The 19,748-nt window shown below is 44.3% G+C and overlaps 1 protein-coding gene across 1 annotated transcript in view; it reads left to right on the forward strand.

Annotated features, from left to right (window-relative positions):
* LOC146829211 (fibronectin type-III domain-containing protein 3a-like) overlaps positions 1-19,748 on the forward strand; it is a 608,949-nt gene that overhangs the window by 482,289 nt on the left and 106,912 nt on the right. Inside the window, exon 24 of the mRNA XM_085607850.1 lies at positions 3,566-3,778. Coding sequence (XP_085463976.1) covers positions 3,566-3,778 — 213 coding nt within the window. The remainder of the gene's footprint in view (positions 1-3,565; positions 3,779-19,748) is intronic.

Raw genomic sequence — 19,748 nt, forward strand, 5'->3', positions numbered from 1 at the left:
GTTTAAAAAAAAAAAAAAAAATTATTAGTATTGATTGGTCCTTATTAATGATATGGTTTTTCTCTAGCTCCGAGATTTCTTTTTCCAATGTGAGTAGATTTGCATTGCTCTCTCTATTTATGTTTGATTTAATTTTAATTCTGACTCCCCTTAGTGTGGTTTTTAGTGCCTCCCTTCTTGTAAGGTGTGATGTCTCGTTTTCTTTATTTTCTTCTAAGTAGTGCGTGATTGCTTCTTCTATAATTGCTTTGTTTTGAGGTGTGGATAAGATGTCATCATTAAATCTCCATAAGGGATCTTTAAGCGGCGGCGTTGGATCTGTGATTGATAATGTTATACATGAGTGGTCTGAGATTATTCTTGGCTCTATGGTAGTTTGATCAATTCTGTTAGTTGAGTTCCCTGAAATCAGGAGATAGTCAATGCGGGAGTATGAATTATGAGGATGGGAATAGAATGTATAATCCATTTCTTTTGGATTTTGTAGTCTCCAAGTATCTATCATATTAAATTTGCAACACAACTTCTTGAGTGTTTTATGCGCCTTACTCGGTCTGAAGTTACAATTCGAGTTCCTATCAATTGCTGGGTCCAGAGGGAGATTAAAATCACCTCCTATTATGGTTGTTGCTGAGTCTGGTATCTGACTTATCTGTTCTCCAATTTCCTCCCAAAATTCCGGGTCGTCATTTGTCGGGGCATATATGTTAACAATATGAAGGTCTTCATTGTTTCTAGACAATTTAGTTACAACCCATCTGCCTTGTTTGTCCGTGGTATGGGAGGATATGTCTATTCTCGCTTTCCTAGCTATCAGTGTTAAGACACCATGATGGTGACTCAGAAGGGTGATACTATCAAGAACACTTCCATCAACAGCGTGGAACATTAGTGTAGTTCTCTCAAGGCTAATGGGGCTGTCTTTGAACTCCTCCACTCTTGCAACCTACAGTTTCTTTGCTGGAAGGTGGCTTTTTAATAGCCATAACTTTGCTAAGGCACAGCAGCAAATTGCTGGTATACACTAGTCTGGAACTATTCCTTCAGGTACTCAAGAATACTCTAGTCAGATGAACAATCCATAATTTGTGCCCAAGGTAGTCTCACCTTTTCCAAACTATCGAGCTTCCTGTATTCTTTCCACAGTGTGATTCCGTAGCAGAATCTGCGTTCTAAACTTTAGAAGTTGAGGGGGCACTAATGCTTTACAATGAAAGGACTAAGTCCTTCTGCAAAACTAACCAGCTCTTTGTAACTTTTGCAAAATTCCACAAAAGTTACCCCATTTCCAAGGCAGGCGTAGCAAGGTGGATTGCCAAATGCATCCATACCTGCTACCCCAAAGATAAACTTACTGCACCTCTGGAAAGCAGCTACCTGGTTAACACCACACACCTTTGCAAAACATTATTTGAACATATTAGCCCAGTGTTTCCCAAACTGTGGTCCGCGGACCCCCAGGGGTCCGTGACACATTCCCAGGGGGTCCTCAGGCAACAGTTTTAAAAACATTCTAAAGTTCCTTGTATAATTAGTAGTTTTCGAGCAACAATAAAAGTGTCAAGATAACTGTGGTGATTAATGTACCTGCTGGAGAGAGATGAGTGTTTTGTCCAGTGGCAGCTTTGACATTTCTAATGTAGCACAGAAGGTTAATATACCTACTGCAAAGAACGTGTACAATGCAGTCTAAAAAAACAGTATTTCATGTGCATAGGTTAGTGGGAGTGGGTTACTGCTTTTGTCACAGAGATTCTTTTGTTACTGTGCAGTTCATAAGTGACAATCGTGATCCAACACTTAGACCTATAAACTGTCATCAAAGAGCTGCTTGCAAACTGCATGGTACAAGTTTGTAACTTATGTTTTCCCAGTCTTTCATTATCCTGATGCAGCTAAAAAGGTTTATTTGGGTGGAAACACATTTTTATTGTTAAAGTCAATGCTATCCACTGTGTTATGTTCTGAAACCTGAGTTTGTACTTCTCCAGAGCAAGCACTCTTTACAAATTCCTCCCAGAATGAATGACAAGTGAATCCTACACATTGTAGTCCCCTTTGCCTTATGTAACATTTTCTATACACTGATTTACACGTAGGATTCATTGTCTCTTTATGTGTGTGATGTAAAGTGCTCTGACATCCTACAATGGCAAGAGAGATACTATAAAACAAATAAAATACATGCGACAGAGGGGCTATGGAGTGATGAGAGATACTGTTGCAGGGTGATAATAAGGGAATCATTAAAGAACCCCAACAAAAATTGTTGTATCCTGGTGTATAGTAAGGTCATGATTTACTTTTCTTTAAAAGCTAATACAGTTCAATATATAATGATAAATATGTTGTAGAATGCACCATTGATTCCTAAATTTTCTTGGGGGGAGATCCTCCCAAAACACATTTGTAGTAGTCTGGCTCACTCACTGCACTTGGTGTGCACTCTATGGGGACTAGCCTGAAAGCATTTGCAAGGGCTGCTTTGAGGTTCCAGTCTGGCCCTGACAGGAGCCTCATACTGCGAAATAAAACCAACGATTTGAAAGTTAGTCACGGAGATGCAGCACCAACCTTCCCATTAAAAGTTTTCATTTTTTGCAAATTCTTTCAATATAAAATACTAAAACGTTTAGTAATTTGATTATTTGTTTTGTGTGCACACGTGTGTTTATTTTTTTGAATTACTGTTTTAATGTTTGAAATATAAATCATACAAATTGCTTGGGGGTCCCTGGCTTCCAGTAATGACTCAATGGGGGTCCTTAGGAGTCAAAAGTTTGGGAACCACTGTATTAGCCTGTTGACAATCTATGTTTGGCCATATAACTCTATTCCAAATACCTGCATCATCTGCCCACTAGCCACTGCTTGGGAGGCAACTGCTTAAAATTCAATGTAAAGCATGTGTATCTACAGCCATACATGCTAAAAAATTGAAAATGTTACCTTGTAAGCATCTGTTTGTAGCGTGCAGTGGTGTAAATTCCTGTGACCCTTCCTTCCCAAAGATTGAAATGATGTCACATTTTTACTTTACCATTTTTTAACATCCTACAATGTGCATGGTACATTACAGTAGTCTTACTCAGCACTTTAACCCACTGAGTGAAAAACAATTTGGGTAGGAGTTGGTGCCCATGCGCAATGTGGACTAAGGGAGGAGTCACTGTACACCTTGTGACTTGAAACTTCTTCTTAGTTGTAATGTCCGAGCTCAACATTAGATCACAGGAGTAGGTAGAAAACGTAAAACTACAGCACTACATGTTACAAACTGATGCTTAAAGAGAAAGTAACATTTTCCTTAAAGGAAATTTGTATTTGTGTTTTTTTTTTTTGTAAGCTGCCCATCTAAGACAAACTAAAACAAACTAACATAGTTTAAGGTGAATTAAGAGACTCGTGAAAATCTTTTCTGTGAGAATCTATTCCCTTTGAATGCTTAAGTAAAAAAATATTTGTTATGATCTGTTTCTCATAAAACCTTTTTTCTATATCTTGATTTTTGTACTTTCAAGAATAGGAGATACGTTAGTGATATATTCTCTTTTTTGTCCCATAGAATTCGAATACAGGCTGTTAATGGCTGTGGTGCAGGCCCTTTCAGTCATTCAATTAAAGCAAAAACTAAACCATTGCCTCCAAATGCTCCACTCCTTGAATGTGTTGTTTTCAGCCATCAAAGCTTGAAACTTAAATGGGGTGAAGGTACTACCAAGAGTTTTATTGCCAACCCCACACACTACAACCTACTAATGGAAGATAAGTTTGGAAGGTAAGAACACTACTTTGTACATTTAAGTGTAACTGGAATAAATGTTTGCAAAAATAATATTTTTGAGACCTGTATTTGGTAGCCAAAAAGTATCTTAAATATAAATGAATACATAAAGGCAACCCATTAACCCATACGAGTTTTTACATCATTAATGTTTGCTCCAAAATGACGGCAAGTATAAAGTGCCAGGGCTTTTGTTTGTGCTAATCTTGTTCAATATAATAAACCAAAAAGGGGACCTCACCCCTCTGTATATCACAAGAGCATAAATCATATAGGAAAAATGGATTAGTTGTGGTCCTAAATGGAGAAAATAAAATGAGTGCCTTATTTTAAATTGGGGAAAAGACACAATGCATTTCATACCTTTTATTTTTAGACCTCATTATTTATGTTTTACTTATCTGGTAAATCATATTGTTAGATCAGTACACAGTAACCGTATTTTTTAACTATGAGTGAAAAACAACACTTGAGGCATTCAATGATCGCATATTAAGAATAGGCTAAGTATTTATAGATCTCTAATGTAATTTATGGTATATACATTGTAGTAATCTGGCCTATTGAATTTAGTGATCACGAAATTAGGGATTGTAGTGTATTAAACTGGTGTAGATACAGTCTAGTTAGTGGGCATATGAGAGCTGGTGTGTTGTCTGCAGAAATTCATTTAGGAGAATCCTTGTTTGCTGTCTTGTTTCTTATAAAGGTAGTTCAGGCTCGTCTAAATATGATGGTCTCTTCAGTGTGTTTTGACCTGTCTGATTTTTTTTTTTTTGGGTCTTCCTGCAAGTATTCTCTCACCATGCACCAAGGATCTGTACCTAATTTCTTAGCCTTGAGCATTTTGATTTCTCTACTTTAGAAATCCACGGTCCAACTGCTGATTTATTTATAATATATTGGTTGTAAAAAAATTATCATGCCTCAGCTGTGTCATGTTGTCAGCTATTGTGGCATTCACCTTGCAAACTTGACATCAAACTCTCAATGTTTACATGTTCTTCATTGGAATAAGCAGTCATTGACATTTCATAACACGCAATGTCAATCCAAAAGAATAGCTTACATTAATGTATTAGCATATGTTCTTTATGTTAATAACTTTTCATTATGCAATTTGAGGGTACATTTTTTTAACTGCAAACTTGTATATCACGCCTTCAAATGTGCAGTCCTTCAAGGATTAGCCCTCTCCTCCACTCCCATTCAGCCAGTGCATCACTCCTCTAGCCCACCACATACATTGACTGATTGAAGTACAGCACCTTAAGTGTCTATGGTTTTACATACCAAGATATATCGGATCTTCATCTAGTCCTCACTAAGTCAAATATTAGCTACATTTGATCTCATGTGACAGATAACACACGCAAACTTTAATTTGTCTCCAGATGCCACAACGTCAAGAGTCTCAAGGATGGGAGATCAATTTGTATGCGTCTGATTTAATCCCTGAATTTCTATGGAAAACCTTGCCCACAGGCTTTACACTCACCATGGGCTGATGTATATCATTATAGGATCCAATAGGTCATTCCCGGGGGGAGGAGGAGAAGCAGGTCAGTCATTTTTAGTATGTCGCATTAGCAAGCCTTTGCTGAGGTGTGGTGCAGGGTACATAAGTGCAGAAGGCATACTATGTACTGGAGAATCGGAGACCCCTGTCTTTCCAGCTACTAAGTGGGAGGGGCACACATGCATGAAGGAATATGTCACTCAGAAAGCTTTGTCTGCCCACGGATAACCCCTCAGGTGATCTGGACTGATGTAAATTATGGGATCTATCCTGGCATATAGAGCAGCAGTAACTCTCTTTGGGCCTTCTCTTTTGGAGCCTTTTGCCTTGCGGCCTCATATTGTCCTTTGCCCAGTGATGATTGTCAGCAGTCTTGGGGAAAGCAAGACTTTATAATCCAGCAGTGGTTTAAACTTCACCCCTGAACTCCCTTGTTTGCAGAAAATTATGGTGAGGTCAGAAATCCACTTAGCAAGGGGATTCTGATAGAGGCTTCTAACAGCAGATTCCTTACCTTGTGAATTTTCTCAAGGGTTAAACTGCATCCGGAAACCTTTGTAGCAAATCCCTCGTGCGTCAACAGGTGGCGTCATGCGATACAATCTATGGATAAAAGCCAATATTAAGGTACTGGACCTGTCCTGGTCATCAAGGGTAGCTGCTCCCTTTAGTAGCACAAGTCCTCACCCATCAATGGTGACAGGCTTCATCATCAGGCTTTGCTCCTGGTTAGGCCGGCCCTTCAATGCCCCTTGAGGAGTCACTTTGCCTGAGATCTTTTAGTATCTTGCCTCTTTGTAAAGTGATCAAATTGTGGTTACTTGTGCTTTACAGAGTAAGATTAGCTTGTCCTACGTAATGTGAAAAATAATAATAATTGGTGTGTGTGAACTTGCACCAAAAATTAGGATGTGTACCTTATTGTGTTGCAATGACCCTAATCAAATATAATCTGGGTTCTTTATAAAAGAGGGGGAGATTAGACTGCCCACTGGTCATTTGACCATCCGGCAGTCATTGCCTTTTAGCCTACCTGTCTCCACCTTCCCGAACACCATTCGGGAACGCAGAGACGGGTTGGCCAAAAGGCAAATAACCCTGATACTATTTGATAGGCTTGATCCCATGGCCACTGAGAAGTCCACCTTCTTCGTGACAGTAATGCGGAGAGCGGCTGAAGTGTTAAACTTTACTTTGCCCACTCAAGCATTTAAGACCAGTGTGGTGACTGCCCACCACAATCCAGCCAAGATCCTCTTCTCCCCTTTAATGAGGCAGTGACCTATTCTGGTGAACACCTGGTCCAAACCAGGATCTTGCCCTCCAGCCAATAGACAAGTGGTGAGGCAGCATAATCCTTCTAGGGATCCTGACTTCTACAGCATCTTTCTCCAGAGAGCTTGGAGATTCAGGCATCTACTAGCTGCCTGAACTTCAGTTGCTTCCCAACAACTGCACCTGACAGGGAATATGAACGGATGAAGACATTTGCATTACAGATGTTCTCCACTGCCAGTCTCGCCTAATGATCTGCCAATACCTGCCTCCTGGGTAGGTATGCGCGTAGAACTGGGTGCTAGACAACTTGCCAGCTGTCCCAGAGGTGTGTTTTGGACAGGCAAGATACTTTGAAATACTCAATAAGATCCGGTCTGAACTCTGCCAACTGCCTGGTTAGGGCAGCCGCGGCTCATGCAGCTAAGAACGGTGGGGCCAGGTGGTTTATTTTGATGGACGACGATGTTGGTAAATTAATTATTTATTACATTTTCCCTCCCAATCGTCCATCGAAATCCACCCTCACCCGGCCCCACCGCTCTTACCTGCACAGGCTGCGGCTGGGTTAGGGCAGTTGGCACCAGCGTGGTGCTTGGGTTCCACACCTGGGTTCGCTGCACGGGCTTCTCTGACATGCAACAGTCCCTTATGGACATGCTCTTCAGCGAAGGTGGGTTCAGCCCTTGTTAGAGTTGAGGAGAATAAGGCCACTGCCCAATCTCTTGGCTTAGCTCCGCCAGTTCGGCACTTTCCCCACTCTTTCGAGGGTTTTGTAAGGGCATCCAAAATAGGCAGAGACAATATGTGGCTAAGCAGCAACATGCCCTCCTGTCCCTTTGAGGCTGAGGCTGGGGCTCAGGCTGACACCAAATTCCCCAAAACCTTTCCCACCACACCCCCAACCACCACAAAACCGCTTTAATTTGTCCTTGGCGGTGCACGATCAGCTGGTGCAGGATGGCATCTCCTTTCACCTCTCCTGCAAGAAGAGGATCATGTCCGACCAGTGGGTGCTCCTGATCACTCAAAACAGATACTTCCTACCCTTTCTATCACACCCACCCCGCTGTGCCCACCCATCCCTTCCCCTGTGCATGCCAGTTGCACCACAGCACCTCCTGGGCAGAGGACCACTTTTCCTTGTCCATACTCTGTGGAGACGTTCAAGCTACCTCGGCCAAGGAAAAAAGTCAGAGGCTACAGTCATCGGAAATTAAGATTGGTTGCTACTCCTGTTACTTTCTAGTGCAGAAGAAGAACGGAAGTCTCCGTCCTATCCTCGACCTTCGTCTACTGAACTACTTCCTCTGGAACGACAAGTTCAAAATGCTCACCCTGGCCCAAGTTCTTTCTGTCCTTGACCTAGGAGACTGGATGATAATGCTAGAATTGCTGAGCAAATATATTCTTGGCATGTGTGGCTGTAGATGCACATTCTTTGGATAAGTCCACCATCTAGTGTTGGGCTCGGGTGATTGCAAGTTGTTTTTCTTTGAAGAAGTCTTTCGGAGATGCGACTCTTCCTATGGGTAGCACTGCACATGGGCATTGACTCCATAGTTAGATTGTTTCTTTCCGCCGACGGGTTAGGGTGTAATCTCTCGCGCTCCGGTTCAAGATTGTTTTTGGCTTCCGTTCCATTAGCTAGTATATATTTACATTCAACAGTATTGTTTTCATCAAATAGTTATCTTCTGTATCGAGAAAATTCAAAGGGTCGGAATCACGACTCGCCTTCTCGGTCGACAGACCACAACCGGGTCTACCTTTTTTTCCACTGCAACAGCTCTCTATAACAAGCATTTACAATGCAATGGTCTCGGCATTGTTAAAGTTAGAGCTATTGGCATTGCTCATGACATTATTTTTGTTTGTTTTTGTTTTTAAAACATTTAAAGAAACGGCATTGTTATTTACAATGTCAATAGCTTAATCACTCAAATGCGAGACCTATTGCATTTGCACCCACACAGAGCCACCCACCCACACACACAGAGCCACTTCATACAGTATGTCAACAGCGCCTTGACGCCCTTCATGTGGCTTCTCTACAGTTTTCGCGATACAGACGTAAACCTTGAATGTTCTTTTGACGGTCCCTGCGTGTAGTGACAGCTTCGTCGGATACCTGTATCTGCGCTCCACTGATGCGTATCACTCACTCACTCACTCAAAGCACTTTAAAGTTTTGCCATATTTGGAACTTGGAACTCGCAGCAAAAACACAGTTTTGTGCCGCACTATGCCTGATTAAAAAAAAAATGAAATGTCATCACCCCCCGAGATAGGTGCATAAAAGCCCCCATTATGTCCTAGGGCGTGACAAAAAAATATATGCACTTCAGCATTCAGGGTGGGAGGACCCCCAGCAAAAAAGACGACTGTCTGGTGGCAGAAAATCAAGCAATCTGCCTCTGGAGTTAAGTGCTGGAAGGGTTGGGGTTGTGTTCAAGGAAAGATATTCTGCTCTACGTTCAGCAACCACAGTAAGTAGCCCCGCTCCCCGCCACTAAATTTGACTTCAAAGGTGAAGAAACATCCAAGTCTCAGGTAACTGCCGGGGGATCCAAGTCAAAACAGGATGCAGGGAAAATGGTCCATTCATGCCCTCTTTTCGGCGGCCAGAAACTCACACAAAACAGGACACGAGTGGCAGAGGAGAAAATCAAACAAAAGGCAGGGGGGGGGCACCTGGAGGAGGAGCTCTTCTCTTACCTCGCCCCGCTCCACCGAGGAGCCGCTGCGGTACTTCACCCCGATCCCAGAATTCATGATTTCACTTTCCAGGCTTCCCGGATTTGAGCGGCTTTCCTGTTTATGGTCCACACTTTCCGCGCTCCAGGCATTCCCCACGTATTCCTGCCGCGCACACTTTACTCCTGAAAGCCATTTTAAGCCACATTGTTGCAAGTCGGGCGCCTATAAGTGAGAGACGGCAGCGCAGGGAAGGCTTGCACCCACGCAGGGGCCTGGCATCTCTGGAAGGCACACGGCGGCGGCGAGGAGCCCCGCAGGCTGCAGCGCCCATGTGCAGCCTCCGCAGCGCCGCCTCGCTGCCCTCCTCCCGGCAGGGTCTGATGCGGCCGCCTCCCCTCCCCGGGCAGGCAGGGGGCACTCGCAACTTGCCGGGAGGGAACCGCCGAAGTTTCCCCTCACCACACCCTGCCCACCGGCCTGCACTTGGAAGTGGCTCCTGAGCTGCCACAGCTGGCTCGAAGCTGGCTCTGGAGTGCACCGAGAAGGCGGTACCACAGGAGTCTGTGTGAGAGGGGCGGGGGCAGAGGAGGGAGAGATGTGCGTGACGGGGGAGCCGGGATTCGGTTTGAGATTGCCGGCCCTGGACCACTCTGTAGCCACAATTACACACTGGGTTACCGACCTGGGGACAGCCAACCCCCAGAGTACGCGCAGGGAGAAACTGGAAGTTGCTTTTGAATGATTACCGATGAAAGGCACCTTTTGGTACGTGCGCCCATCATCGATTTGCAAAAAAAGTTCTCAAAGCTTCACACACCTGTGCGCATGTAGGGGGCGGTGGGATGGGTTACAACTCTGTTGCGGTGTCCTCTGACCGGCTAACTTAAAACAATCAGTTTGAAAGAAGCGCGTGGCGCTTTCTGTATTTCACAGCGTAACAACGTCTGTGGTGGAGGCTGAATGTGTCTGCGCATCAGAGGCCACAGGTGAGAACACACACCTGTTCTATCCTTTCTGCTTCTCGCTCTCGTGTAACCGCCGGTCATGGCGGGAAGGAAGCCCACGGCTTATCAGAGCCGGGAGTGTCTTGCTGCCTGCACGCGCCAGTAGGCTCTCTGATTGGTTGACAAGGTCCACCAATCACAGTGCTTATTTGGTAGTTGCCAACCAATCAGAGAGCCGACTGGCGCGTGTAGGCAGCGTGAGCAAGACATGCCGTAGACTTGCTATCTTATGGGCGTGTGAAAAAAAGAGAAAGAATCGAAAAAACACGCCCACGAATCCGAGAGAGACGGGGCTTGTTTGGAGAGACAAAGCTCTTCTCCAATGGCTGACCAGCATTCAAGAGGCCAGCCAATGGAGAAGAGGAGAGAAGAGGGGCGGGTTGAAGCCCCACTTCTCAGAGTCATTAAATCTCGCGAGCGAGACTGCGCAAGCGCAGCCTTCCCTAGCCGAGACCTAAAAAGGAGCTGTTAAAGGACCGCACTCCGCTTCATTTCTGTCCGCATTACCACTCAAAGTACCCTCATATGGATCTCCGTTCGGTCTGTAACTTGTCTCTCCCCCGACCATCAGGAAATTAACTATGAGGCCTGCAGATCTTTCAGGTCGAAGAAAACTCTTCACGACCAGCGTGCATGCCATCTCGAAATGCAGCGCATCTTGGTGTGCATAACAAACAAAATGAAGAAGCCTCCACAGCCCTAGAAGAATCTGTCTCCATACATGGTACCGGTTCCAACTCGGAACAAAAACAACAGTTGGACATTGTAGAATCCTTCCCGGTTCATGAAGTTCTATGTCCTCCTACCCCTGATCCAAAGACCAACAAATCACTTCCCTCTAATAAAATGCTCAAGGGCCGCCACAGCAAAAAAGTCATGGTGCACAACGAAAAATTCCTGCGGGTGCCGAGCCCGAGGGCGGGGCATCAAAACATCATTTTTCAGCAGGAGCCTCCACCATGACCAAATCAGACTTCAGTCTAAGAAATGAAGTCTTCAGACATAAACGAAAAAACAGCTACTGATTTGGTAACGAGCTGGTAGGCCCCGAAATCCAAACAAGTTATCGGACCGAAATGTTTTACTTTCAGGCCCAAGACTTTTACCGTCTGATCAAAAGCACTACCTCAGCCTATTCTTAAAACCATGTCGAAAAGGCTTGATCCGAAACAGAAAATGTTACAAATACAGCCTGGTACAAAGAGTATTATTGTACAGCCAGCAATCCCTCAACTTCCCACGAAGCCATTGACTTTTTCAGGAAGCTCTGGACACTTCACCAGCCTCTCTTAAAAAGCAAAGGGACAAAAACACTAGCCCGTCACATTTACTTATGTCTCCATCACAACCTACAACTCATTTTCCTCATTTTTCACCCCATTTACAGTAGAAAATCATTTCACCACATTAATCCCCTTCACACATAGAGGACACCGATGATGAATTTATAGTGCATCCACATCCTCAAGACACTTGGGATGATTATGATACAGATCCTCAGCATAATACCGACCCTGACCTCAAATCCTACACGTCCTTCACCACCAGATGATACCTCTAATTTTCAAGATTTAATTGCAAGAGCTGCAGCCTTTCATCAAGTCTCTTTAAACAAAGATCCCATTGAAGAGGGCTTCCTCTTCTAGTGCCTCACTACCCTCACTACTGCTCTATGAAGATGACTCTATTTACCAATGCTTTTGCGGGTTCTTCGTCATGCTGATAACGTTTTTAAAGACCCAGTTAAAGCTTGCATTATCATTCCATGAATAAATAAAAAGTACAAGGCTACACCTTCAGATCCTATATATGTATAAAAAGTCAATTAACACCAAACTCTCTAGTAGTAGCAAATTCTAGAAAACAAGCAAATTCCCAAACCACTGGAGATGTTCCTCCACTAGACAAGGAGTCAAAATTAATTGACGCCTCAGGGAAAATGGCAGCTGCCCAATCAGCCAACCAATGGAGAATCGCTAACAGCCATACCCTATTAGCTCGGTACGATATAGCACACTGAGACGGAATGGAGGGGCTCCTCCAACATCTCCCAGAAAAATTTAAAAAGAGGGAACAGGAGTTAGTTAACGAGGGAAAACGAATTGCCAACAATTCCATTAAACGTGCTCTTGATGCAACTGACACTTCAGCAAGTAGTAGTATAAACACCAGCATTCTCCTTCATAGACAGGCATGGCTTCCGGTGTCTGATTTTTAAATCAGAAGTCCTGCTGTCCTTAGTTGACCTTTTGATAAGCAACAACTCTTTGGGTCTCAAGTTGACACAGTCCTGGAAAAATGAAAAAGGCACAGGTGGCTAAATCAATGGGGGCACCACATGTCATGGTTTATTTAATCGTCCCTCATTTAGACAGGGCGCTAGGTCTGCCTCTACTGCCACTTCAGCAGCCTCCTACAAAAATCGGACTCAATGCCCAAACTCTAGAGGCTTCTACTGAGGCTCCTAGAGAGGGAACAATTTCAGATGAAGTGGCCGTGCAAATTCCACCTGCACACTCATTAGCAACCCCAAGCAATGACTTCATTCATGTTCCCCCCCGCGCCAGATCATTTACCCCCTGTAGGGAGATGTCTTCACTTTTTCCTACCACAATAGACAGCCATTACCACTGTGTATTGGACGTTTTCCAACATGGTTACTGTCTGGAGCTCATCACCACTCCTCTAAACATCCCACATAGCAAGCACAACATCTCTGCTCAGCACCAAGCTCTACTCAAACGAGATAGCAGCTCTTTTAATAAAAGGAGCAATAGAGCCAGTTCCACATCAGCAACAAGGAACAGGAGTATATTCACTATACTTCTTCATTCCCAAAAAAGGGCAGCTCACTCCAACCTATTCTGGACCTCAGAGCTCTAAACCATTACATTCTATTGGAACACTTTCACATGGTCAGCCTTTAGGAAATAATACCATTACTTCAGCAGGGAGACGTCATGTTGTCTCTAGACCTCAAAGACTCCTAGTTCCATATGCCCATTCACTCAGCACATCAAATATGCCTATGGTTTCTCTTCCAGGAAACACTCACAGTTCAAAGTGCTTCCCTTCAGAGTCACCACAGCTCCAATGGTCTTCATGAAATACCTAGCAGTAGTAGCAGCACATCTACGAAGAGGAAACATGCATATATTCCCTTACCTAGACGATCTGCTTATAAAAGCAAACAGTTCATGCCTCTGCAGACAACATACTCACAAGCCTCTAACTTTGTCTAATCAGTTAGGGTTTACATTCAACCTCCAAAAGTCTCATTTCCAACCAGCCCAAATACTGAGGAACCATACTCAATACACACCTAGCGTTAGCATTTCCAAATCTACTCAGAATTCATAACATTCTGAATTTTAACTCGACTATTTCAACCTGGACTACAATTTGCAGCCAAATTAATATTGAGACTACGAGGCACGATGGCATCCTGCATTGCCATAGTTCCACATGACTGCCTATATACGAGACCACGGGAAAGAATGCATCTCACATCAACAGACTTAGTCACAGGGTTACTTGCAAGATCTAGTGTTGATAGACACCTGCACACATCACTTTCTGCACTGGTGGAACTTACAAAACTTACCCAAAGGGCAGCCATTTCTGTACCTAGTTCCCCAAGCCATTCTAACAGCGGACGCCTCCCTTACAGGTTGGGGAGCTCACCTTCAACATCTAACCATTCAGGGGATATGGAACATACAACACCAGAGTCTCCATATGAACTACCTAGAGCTTCAAGCTGTTCACCTAGCATTGAAAGCCTTCCTAACTCACCTACACAAAAAAGTTGTTTTAATCCGGACAGACAAAATGACAACAATGTGTTATTTAAAAAATCCAGGGGGGGGTGGGTGACATTCTCTGCAGCTATCGCGCCAAGCACAGAGAATCTGCTATTTAGTTATATATCACAACATTCATCTCCTAGCAGAACATGCCTCAGGGACCAGTAATCAGGTTACAGACGACCTCAGCAGGACGCAGAGACAACTCCACGAATGAGAACTTCCACCCAAAGTTCTAGTCACATACTTTCCCAAATGGGGGTTTCCACAAATAGACCTGTTCGCAACCCCAGAAAACGCAAAATCCCCCAAACTGTGCAGCCAGATTCCCACACCCACTATCCAAGGGCAATGCTCTATGGATGAACTCGTCAGGGATATTTGCATGCGCTTTCTCCCCCCTCCCACTACTTCCATACGAGGTCAGGAAGCTCAGACAAACCTCACACTAATACTAGTGGCACCCACATGGGCTCGTCAACCATGGTTCACCACTCTATTACAGATTTCACAAGTACCCCACGAGAAACTTACTCACCACCCATCTCACACAGAACCATGGAGAAATATGACATCCCAATTTCAAGGAAATTAACCTTGCAATACAACTCCTGAAGTCCTAGAATTTGGGTATTAAAACCTTCCACAAACATGCATGGATATTCTTAAAGAGGCGCGTAGGCCTACAACTAGAAAATACAGCCAAATGGAAGTGGATTGTTATTTACTGTCGAGGACAAAATTATGTCCCTTTTGACGTACAGGTACAATCTATTATTTATTATCTTTTGCGTCTAAAAATATCAGGTCTTGCGTACACTTTCATATGCTTACATTTAGTTGCAATAGCAGCTTAGCTACAAAATAGACAACATACATCTTTATTTAAGATACCTGTCATTATGGCTTTCATGGAACGACTTAAGAGTCATTCTCCTAGACTACCACCAGCACACCAGCTTAGAATCTAAATATTGTATTAACACGGCTCATGGGGCCACCATTTGAGTAACCCTGGGTGGAATACTACGCTACGCTCGCGGAATGTGCGTAGCGAGCGCAACTACGCGAATCGCACATAGCACAGTGCAATATCGCGTAGCGGGCCTTTTTTGCTCGCTCGCGGTCCTCAACGGCAAGTTGGCCACTGCGAGTGAGCAAAATCAACATCACGGCGAGACTTTTTCCTCGTTCGCGATCGGCAACATCAAGTTGCCGATCGCGAGCGTGGAAAATAAACCTCCCGGCGAGATTCTCAACGCGGGGAGGTCAGGTTTCTCATTGCGAGTGGTCGCGTATGCTAGCGACCACTCGCGATGAGAAATGACCAGTCCGCGTTGAGAAAGCTGCCGCTCGAGTACAAATCTTCTCGAGCGGCAGAAAGCGACCGCTTGCACTGTGCATGATGCCGTTCGCAATGATTGAACAGTGCAGGCATGCATCCGGCACTGTGGAATCATTGCGAACATCATTTCTCTACGCGTAGCTACGCGACGTAGTGCAAAGTGCACTTCGCGTAGCGTAGCGCAACTATGCAAACTATGCCCAGGGTTACATTTGAGCAATTATATTCCTGTCAGCTACAGTATTTATCTTGGGAAGTTGCTTTCTTAATAGCAATCCCTTCACTTCGAGTTGGTGAGCTCCTGGCATTAACTTTAGAAGAACCATTCTTCCAACTACACAAGTACAAAGTGATCCTTAGGACAAACCCAAAATTCCTTCCAAAGTTTGTCTTACTTTTTCATATGAACCAATCCATTGAACTACCTGTGTTCTTCCCACACCCAGAATCAGTGGCAGAAAGAACACGTCGTACTCTAGATGTCAAAAGATCTCTAATGTATTATATTGACAGGACCAAAACATTTAGAAAAACAAAGCAACTATTTGTCGCTTTTTAACTACCACACACTGGTAAATCAATTTAAAAAACCGGCATTACTAGCTGGATAGTTAAATGCATCCAGACATGTTATACAAAAGCTCAAAGTCAATTACCAGTTCCTCCTAAAGCCCACTCAACTTGGAAAATTGGGGCTTCTATGGCATTTTTAGGGAACATTCCCATTGCTGACATGTGTAGATCAGCTACATGGTCCACACCACATACATTTACAAAACATGAGTGTGTGGACGTGGCAGCACGCCAACAAACTAGTGTTGAACAGGCAGTGTTGCATACTTAATTTCAAACAACTCCAACCCTCACATGATAGCCACCTCTTTGGGAGAGGGATTGCTTTAAAGTCTATGCAAAGCATGTGTAGCTACAGCCACATCTTGACAACTGGCTGCTGAAGGTGGATTTGCCTTGAACAGTCGAAAAACACTCAACCTGTAAACATTGTTGGGGTTTTCTATCAATGTGCCAAAGTCACACCTTACTCCTGTGCATACTGTGCTCTTTTGACCCATCCCCTCACTTCAAGAGCCCTGACATTTGGGATATCATCCCAATGTTTCAACCCTCAACTTGGGTCTTAGTGGGAGCGGTTCTGAGGTTTCTGGGCATCTTGTCCTTCTGCATTCTGCTGATGTACCACGTCAGGTGATACATGCAGGCTCTACAGTGGGATCTGAAGTCTCAGTGGGCTCAGCACCAAGGGAACCCATCAACGTCTATCCAAGTGTCGAAGCAGACTGAAAAAGCTAGACTGCGATTGGATAGGTGGCTGACCCCTCTCCCTACTCCTCCCACAGCTAAAGATTGTGACAGATGCATCGTTGCATGATTGTGGAGGTCATCTGGGAGAGCTGGAGATCAGAGGACTCCGGTCTCTGGTGGAAGCTTGCTTCCACATCGACCTGTTGGTGGTTGGGATTAATCCACTTGGCATTGAAAGTGTTCCTCTTGACAAACAAAGGGGAACGGGTGCAAGTTCTCTCAGATAATACAACTACCATGTGATAGTGAAGCAACCGGGTGGAGTGAGGTCACATGCTCTGTGCTAGGAGGCTCTGTGCCTCTGCAAGTGTCTAAATGCTCAAGGCATTTCTCTGATTGCCCAGCAGCTGTTAGGATCTTTAAATGCCAGAGTGGGCGACCTCTGCTGCCGCTGCGTAGCAGATCACATATGGTGGTTACACACAGAGGTGCACAGGGCATCTTTCAAAAATGGGGAGAACCCTTGTTGGATCTATTTGCCACTGCAGAGAATACGCAGTGTCAAAACATTTGAGTGTTAGAGTTCCTAAGGCAGTTCTCCCTCTGAGACATATTTTGCCTTAGTGAGTATTTGAGCTCTTGTACACCTTTCCGCCCCTCCCTTTTCTGCCTAGAGTGATCAAGAAGATCAAGAGACCGGGCACAATTCATCCTCCTAGTGGCCCCGGACTGTGGGAGGAGAGCTTGGAACCCAGAACTCATAGCCATGAGCATATGCCCTCCAATTGCCACGCCACTTCAGGGGTGCCTCCTGTTGCAAGAGCAGGGCTGAGTCTTGCACCCAAGCCTGCAAAAGCTACATCTTCATCCGTGACAGTTGAGCTGTGACATGTGGTAGATTATTTTCTAAGCGTTCATCAACCAAATCCATTAATGTAGAATGTTGGATAGACGTTTTACTGTATGGTGGTCCTTTTGACACAGTCAGCCCCTGAAGGCACAGTTATCGGATGTTCTCTTATTTTGTCTGTCTTTAGCCCAGCAAGACTTTTCTGTGGCAACAGTTAAAGTTTACCTTTGTGACCTCTCACTGATAGTTATTCCACCTAGACTGGAGCGCGGAACTCCTGAAATCTTTTCTGCAGCTCCCTCTTCTGCCCCGAGTTCTGAAGAAGATTAGGAACGCCAACTCCCAAGTCGTCCAACTGGCACAGAGTTTGGCCCAGAGAGTGTGATACCTGAAATTCCTGGGCATGCGCTCATGTCCTCCAACCAAGCTGCTCTTCTGGAGGATTGACTGTCACAGCAGGGGAAGGTTCTCCACCCAGGCCTGTGCAGTTTACATCTCCATGCTTTGAGGCGACATATAACCTCCTTTGACCTTCTCCCTGAGGTCGTTGATGTCATCTTGGCAGCGAGGCGTCACTCAATGAAATCAGTGTACACCAGTCGTTGGGACAAATTTGTGGCTTTGGGCAACGGCCACTACATTGATCCACTGCAAGCCAAGTTGTCTGACGTTTTTCTATGTGTATGACCCTGGGCCAGCATGGATTTGCCTTCAGCACTGTTATAGGATATCAGTCAGCTCTTTTGACTTTTTGAGGTTGCCAGATCAGCATTTTGTTTTTTAATCACCTGTTGCAATGAGATCTTTGAAAGGTTTGCAATATTTATTTCCACCAGCACCCTTTGTGATGCCAAAGTAGGACTTGAATGTAAGGCTCACATATTTTGATGTGCTCCCTTTTTGACCTGCTGTACAGATGTCCCTTGAGGCTTTGGGTGTATTTGCCCTACCTCACCCCACTTGAGAGGAATAGCAACTCCATCATTTTTGACTCTATAAGGGCACTAAGCTTTTATATAGCTCACATCAAAGAACATGGGATGGATGATCAGTTCTTTGTGGAGTTCTCTGGAGCAAAGATAGACAAGATTATGCAAAAACGCATAGTCTCCCAATGAGGCCAATTTGGTCAAGGCAAATGATAGAGAGGAAAGATGCAACCCTGGAACAACTAATAGTTATTGCCTGGTAGGCAATGAAGTTACTCATATAAAGAACAACGAAACTCACTCACAAAATTACATTCATGCTTTTTTTAACCCACCTCGGACCCACTCGGAGCTTATCATAGCTGATAATAACAACAAATTGGACTTTATCCCCCATTATGTCTCAAGGGGAATTCACAATATTCCAAACAGAAATGCACTACTCAAACTATTCAAAGCCCTTCCCTCACTGAGCCATATTAACACTAGTGACCTAGAAAGTATTGAGTTTAAACAAAACTCTTACTTTACTGGTCAAGAAACGACTACAGCTACATTTTTTGATAACTCTCTTACTGAGCAGATCTGGCAGCACAAGGATTCATTTGCCAAATGGGGCATCGAGCTAAAAAAGGTAACACCTCCCCCCCCCCTCCCCCCGCTATCCGGGCCCGCTACAACAGTCTAACTACACAGAGGTGCAATAGACCTGGATCATCGCAGCTCATTTAAGGGCAAAGATTACACCGCAAGGAAAATCTCTATCACCTTTGCTCACCCTTCGGGTTTCCGGCAGGTGAATTCAGCTGGTACCACTTTTGAAACGGCATGAACAAATTCACACACAGCCCCAAAATCAATCCAGGGTTTTAACATCTGTTCCTGGAACGTGTATGGTCTAAGCACAAAATTAGAAGAACCTGATTTCATGGAATTTATCATACAACATAACATGCTTCTCTTCCAAGAAACATGGCAGATAAATCCCTCCCCAATAGTGGGCTCAAAAGAATTCTTGAACCCGGCCAAGAGAACCACAAAATACAGGAGAGCAAACGGCGGCCTCTCTATTTTTATTTCAACAGATATCCCATGGCATACCTCCGCCATAGATCTCGACTCTTCTTGGATGTTATGCATCAAACTCGATGCTTGCCCTTCAATAGTTTGCTAATATTGAACATCTACATCTGAAAGAAACAGGTAGTGATAGATTCCTTACCTTAGAATTACCCCCTGGCGTCAGACTGGATCTGGAAAGTTTTCGTCAGCA

This window comes from Triturus cristatus, chromosome 5_2 (genome assembly GCF_964204655.1).
Source record: "Triturus cristatus chromosome 5_2, aTriCri1.1, whole genome shotgun sequence".
Lineage (NCBI taxonomy): Eukaryota > Metazoa > Chordata > Amphibia > Caudata > Salamandridae > Triturus > Triturus cristatus.